Here is a 5,732-nt window from a genome sequence, read left to right as displayed (position 1 = left end):
GAATCATAGTCTAAAACTGTGTTGATGTGGAAATACTTTCTCAGCAATTTGGTTCATATTAGTTAAAATGTGCAGGGTGTTTGCAACAAAAAATATTTTGTGCTAATTAAGTCTATGAGTAGGTTATGATCATCATATTTTCTATGTCATATGTAATTATTAAACAGCTGCTGATTACTTTTTGACCAAACAAATGATTAATCAAATAATCACTGCAGTTTAAGACTATTTTAATGGATATTAATTTGGATATTTACAATGCAAATGGCCAAGTTTAACTCTACAAAATAAATAGTATCCTCAGATTATGACATACTCTAATGTATATCAAAATATTTAAGTGATGTCTCATATTCACAGTTTTCACTGTTGTATTTATTATACATTACAGTACAGGAAACAGGTAAACACCACAATGGGTATATCAAAATATAAATGTATACAATGTAGCTTAACCAGATTTCTTTTAAATTAATGCCTAATGAAGATAAATACACATAGGAAAATGAACGTTCGTGATTCATGTAGGAGAGAGTTAATGTCTACTCACACCCACTGTACATCTACAGCTCTGAACAGATACTGTGCACTAATCCCATCCTTTGGGTTTGTCCAAATATAAACCTGTCTGTTCGGAGGATAAAGGGCAGAAGATGATTTATCAGAATATAATACATCACTCTCAGGATCCAAGGTTTTGTGGTCCTTAGACCAAGCCGTGTTTGTGCCAGAAACAAAAACCCTGCTTTGTCTGTTGACCTTGGATACTCTGGCAGAACTGAACAGGTTTTGATATTTGTGACGCTAAAGACATTACGCTTTTGATTTGTTGTTGACTGAGTTGTGCCCTGTCTTGACTGTATTATCTGTGGAGTTTAACAGATGGCATTTGCGCTTTGATTGTTTCTGGCAACCTTTTCATGTGAGTTGTTGCCCGCGTATATTAACACTTTTGACACGTTTCCTTCATTTCGCCCAATAGTTTAGAGGCAGAATCTCATCTGACTCTGCTAAAGTGAACCTAGGCTGTCCTCTCCTCTCCTTCTCCAGATACTATGCAACTGTGCACCCTCTGAAAAAGCGCATTTCGGTCTTGGCGTGTACCTACCTTCTGACTGGGATCTGGCTGTTGTCCTGTTGTCTGGTGGCTCCGGCTGTGGCTCACACCTACCATGTGGAATTTAAGAATGAAGGCTTCACCATCTGCGAGGAGTTCTGGATGGGCCAGGAGAGAGAGCGGCTGGCTTACGCATACAGCACTCTCTTCATCACCTACGTCCTGCCTCTGTCGGCGCTCTGCATCTCTTACCTGTGCATCTCTGTCAAACTGCGGAACTGTGTGGTACCTGGCTACCACACCCAGAGCCAGGCAGAGGCTCAGCGCATGCGTAAGCGCAAAACCTTCCGCCTGGTGAGCCTGGTAGTTGCAGCATTTGGTGTGTGCTGGATGCCCATTAGCGTGTTCAATGTTCTGCGTGATGTTGACATCGATCTGATTGATAAGCGGTATTTTTTGCTCATTCAGCTGCTGTGTCACCTGTGTGCAATGAGCTCATCCTGCTGTAACCCTTTCCTCTATGCCTGGCTGCATGACCGTTTCCGTGCTGAGCTCCGCAAAATGTTTACATGCCACCGGCGCATCGGCATCTCGGGTAACAACTGCGCTACAGCCAGCGTGGTTTTGTGAAGCTTCTGTGCTTTAGGCTATTACTGGTTAGTCTTTGCTTCTCTGGCCAGTAGAATATACTCATCTCCTTCTGGTAACATAGCAGCCTAGTGCAGAATTAATTAGGCGTATATGCTGGAGGTAGATGCCAAACGTTCAAACTCCGATGTCTCTTAAAGGGGATATGAGGTTACAGAATGACTGGATAATTGCATGTTCCGCCCAAAACACACACCTGCTTTAAAGAGTAGACCAAACACCGCCCTTTTGCTACTTGAACTGTTTTTCCTAGTCCTCAAACTATCAAAATGAACATGGACACACCCAAACACTACTTGTGGTGGATCCTCAAAATAGGGCCCTTGAGCTTCAAAACCGCTCGAAAACCAATGGGTGACATCATGGTGGGTTTGTCCAGCTTTTATATACAGTCAGTGGGCTTAACTTGTATTAGGTGGCCTTAGTTTTTCTCAGTCGCTTTTGTACATTTCTCAGACAAGAAATGAACTTTTCTAAACTACTTGTTCAACCTCTACACCACCCAGTCACTTGTGCACATCATTCAAACATGTTCACATTGTTTTTAACAAATCATAAATGCTTTGGCACATACATGCAGCTGATTAGGTACAACTGTTTGTTTTCCACATTATCAGTTGCTTATGTCATGTTGATCAAAATGTATTATATAGCCTGACCTCCTAAATCATTAGTTCATTTAAGATGTCATTACATGCACAGTGGGTGAACTAGTTATCTTTAGTATCTAACACACATTTCTATACAGCTCTATTAGACTTTTTTACTAATCTTTCCTGAACTGTTGTGTGAAGCTCAGTGAGATCAACCAATGATCAGCCAGTTCTCTACTGTAAAATAGCTCAGAAGTGCAAATCATGAGCCTTCAGTTGGCAACCACATATATAAACAAAGTGCAACTCAGTGGTACAGTTTCTGACAATGGAAGAACAAGGAAAGGAACAGTATCAACTGCAGGGTAGAAGAAGAAGAGGGCTGCATGGTTGAAGGAGTAGAAAAGGCCACATACAGTCAGCACATTGTTATTCATGGCTTTAGAAAGGCTGAGACTGGTTGAAGGAAGCCAAATGTTGGGAGAACAACTGTTCTGTCTAGGTGGTGTTTCCTCTGTTTACATTTCTAATGTACTTGTTTCCTTTGTGCTACGCATTGTTGTAAAACACTTTATTTTCTGCATCACACTGACATTACTGTAAAAGCAGTAAAGGTGTCAATGTAAATACCCGCCAGTCTTTTGAAAGACATACACTCACTGGCCACTTTATTAGGTACACCTGTACAATTGTATGCAATTCAGTGCAATACCTCCACTTTAACATTTGTGTTTATGAAGGTCACAGTGTTTCAGTTTTTGGTGAAATTATCATAAATCTATAAATTCAATTATATGTTTATTATTGAGGTTATAGTTAAAGGTGGTGTTGTACTGCACTACATTATATTTAGAGGTGTCTATATTTTTTGTACTCTCCAGCTGCCTACATGAGAGGATCTGAATATTAGGAACACCTCTGAATATGACTGTACAGGTGTATCTAATAAAGTGGCCCATGAGTGTACAGTAATGTGAAATTTTGTGCTGTTGAAATTGATGCATGCCATAGAGAAAATGTGCAGACTTGTGTATTTTCAGTCACTGTCATCAAAACCTGAGGCATAGTTTTCATATGAAAGTACTTACATTTTACATTACGCTGTTGTATTGACAACATGACTTATTCTAACTGCACTGACACATTCATTGACATTAGTATTTGGTTTCAAGAGATAAACCACAGGTTTGAGCAAATGACACACTTTTGGAGCTAATCCATTGTGTTGTGCTGTTTGTATGAATTGTTTTCCTCTATTTTTTTTTTTTTTTTGCAAATATCAAGAATGTTTTGAGAAATGTACCAAAACAACTGAGAAAAACTAGAATGTCACTCTTGTGTCAAAAAGAAAAAGAAAAAGGCTCTATTGTCTACTAATATGTATAGGCATGGCTAAAAACATTGGCTCCCCTGCATCTCTGTCAGATAGCACACCACTTCTCCCAGAAAACTGTTGCAATCACAAATTCTTTGGTATTCTCATCTTTATTTCTTTTGTTTGCATTGGAACAACACAAAAAAGCCAAATCTGATACACTTCACATAGGACTCCAAAATGGGTAGAATTATTAACACCCTCAGCTTAATATTTGGTAGCACATCCTTTGGACAAAATAACTGAAACCATTCCCTTCCTGTAACCATCAGTGACTTTCTTACACATCTCTAATGGACTTTTGAACCCCTTGACAATGTTGTGCACAGTGGACACAGGAACAGCCAGATCTCTGGAGATGGACTTGTCCATTGTCCAGGCTTTCCACCCTTGTGGTTCTCAAATCCTCTAACAATTCTTAGCTCTTCTTTCTTTTCTCCGCGCTCAGTGTGGTCCACACAACGCAAAGGTTGAGTCAACTTTTCTCCATTTTAACTGGTTTCAAGTGTGATTTCTCTATTGCCAGCACCTGTTGATTGATATAGGTGAGCTTCATTACAAATTAAAGGAGCATCACATGCTTAAAATACAACTGTTTCTGATGATTTTGAAAAGGTGTCAATAATTCTGTCCAGTCCATTTTTGGAGTCCTGTGTTGAATGTGTTAGATTTGGCTTTTTTCAGTTTTTTTGTGTTGTTCCAGTGCAAACAAAACAAACATGAGAATACCAAAGAATTTGTGACTGCAACAATTTTCTGGGAGAAGTGGTGCATTACCTGATAGCAATACAGGGGTGCCAAAATTTTTGGCTGACTGTAGCTGTATGCTTCAAAAAATACCCCACTGATTTAGCATTAAGCTCCCTTCACTTCGTCAGCCTCTCAGACAGCTTGAAACATTCTTTGCCCTTGGGAAAACCTGGCACCAACATTACACAACCCGAACACCAACGGTTCAGTTTATTCAATTTTATTTGTATAGGACCAAATCACAACAAAAGTCATCTCAGGACACTTTACAAAGAAATAATAATATTATTATTGTAAAGGGAAAAACCCAACAAATCCCCTTTGAGCAAGCACTTGGCAACAGTGGGGAGGAAAAACTACCTTTAATGAGAGAAACCTCCGACAGACCCCGGCTCTTGGTGGGCGGCCTTCTGCCTCGACCGGTTGGGGTGAGTGGATAGAGGAGAGACAAAAGAAGAAAAGCAACAAGACACAACAAACACTGGGCAGATTGATGTAACAAACACTGGGCAGATTGATGTGACCAGTGACTGCTTTTCAGAAACATACAGCTCCAGAGCCAGCACTACCTGTAGGGAGAGAGAGAGGACACGCTACAGGAGAGAGAAAGCACAGTTAATGACATGTAATGCTGGTATATAGACCTTACAGATGCATGGAGAGGGGGAGAGAGAGAGCGAAGAGGAACACATAGCATCATGGGGGACCCCCAGCAGCCTAGACATATGGCAGCATAACTAAAGGAAGGCTCAGGGTCACCTGAGCCAGCCCTAACTATAAGCTTTAAGTTTTAAGTCTAGTCTTAAAGGTAGAGAGGGCGTCTGCCTCCTGATCTGAGACTGAGAGCTGGTTCCACAGGAGAGGAGGTGGATAGGTAAAGGCTCTGCCTCCCATGCTACTTCTGTGGACTCTAGGAACCACAAGTAGACCTGCACTCTGAGAGCGAAGTGCTCTGTTGGGATGATAAGGGACTATGAGGTGTTTAAGATACTGTATAATGGAGCCTTGTCATTAAGGCCTATAAATCTGCTAAGCTAACTTATAAAAGTGTCAAGTTAAAATTTGTCACAAATGTATACCTGTAAATAGCACTAGATAATTTGCTTAAACAGCTGAGGGCTGTTTTCTGCAACTGTTACTCAAGCAAGAGTAAATTGTAAACTTGTTTGGTGAATATTTTCTGCCATGAATTTGGTGCAAGATGTAGCTCGTTTGAATGTTACTCAAGTGATAATTATGTAGATATTTTATGTATGTAGACTGTATTTATTTGAAAATGCACCAAGAAAAATAAAAATCACAATCTGGT

General features: G+C 40.1%; 1 protein-coding gene across 2 annotated transcripts in view; it reads left to right on the top strand.

Annotated features, from left to right (window-relative positions):
• Window positions 1-3,001, top strand: part of prlhr2a (prolactin releasing hormone receptor 2a) — a 6,373-nt gene extending 3,372 nt beyond the window's left edge. For both annotated transcript variants that reach the window (XM_020590589.1, XM_020590587.1), the window contains exon 3: window positions 1,051-3,001. In XM_020590589.1, the coding sequence (XP_020446245.1) occupies window positions 1,051-1,687 (637 nt within the window). In that variant the 3' untranslated portion in view covers window positions 1,688-3,001. The remainder of the gene's footprint in view (window positions 1-1,050) is intronic.
• Window positions 3,002-5,732: the final 2,731 nt, after the last annotated feature.

The sequence above is a fragment of the Monopterus albus genome, unplaced genomic scaffold, assembly GCF_001952655.1.
Source record: "Monopterus albus unplaced genomic scaffold, M_albus_1.0 scaffold12.1, whole genome shotgun sequence".
NCBI lineage: Eukaryota > Metazoa > Chordata > Actinopteri > Synbranchiformes > Synbranchidae > Monopterus > Monopterus albus.
This window is presented reverse-complemented; position numbering and strand designations above follow the sequence as displayed.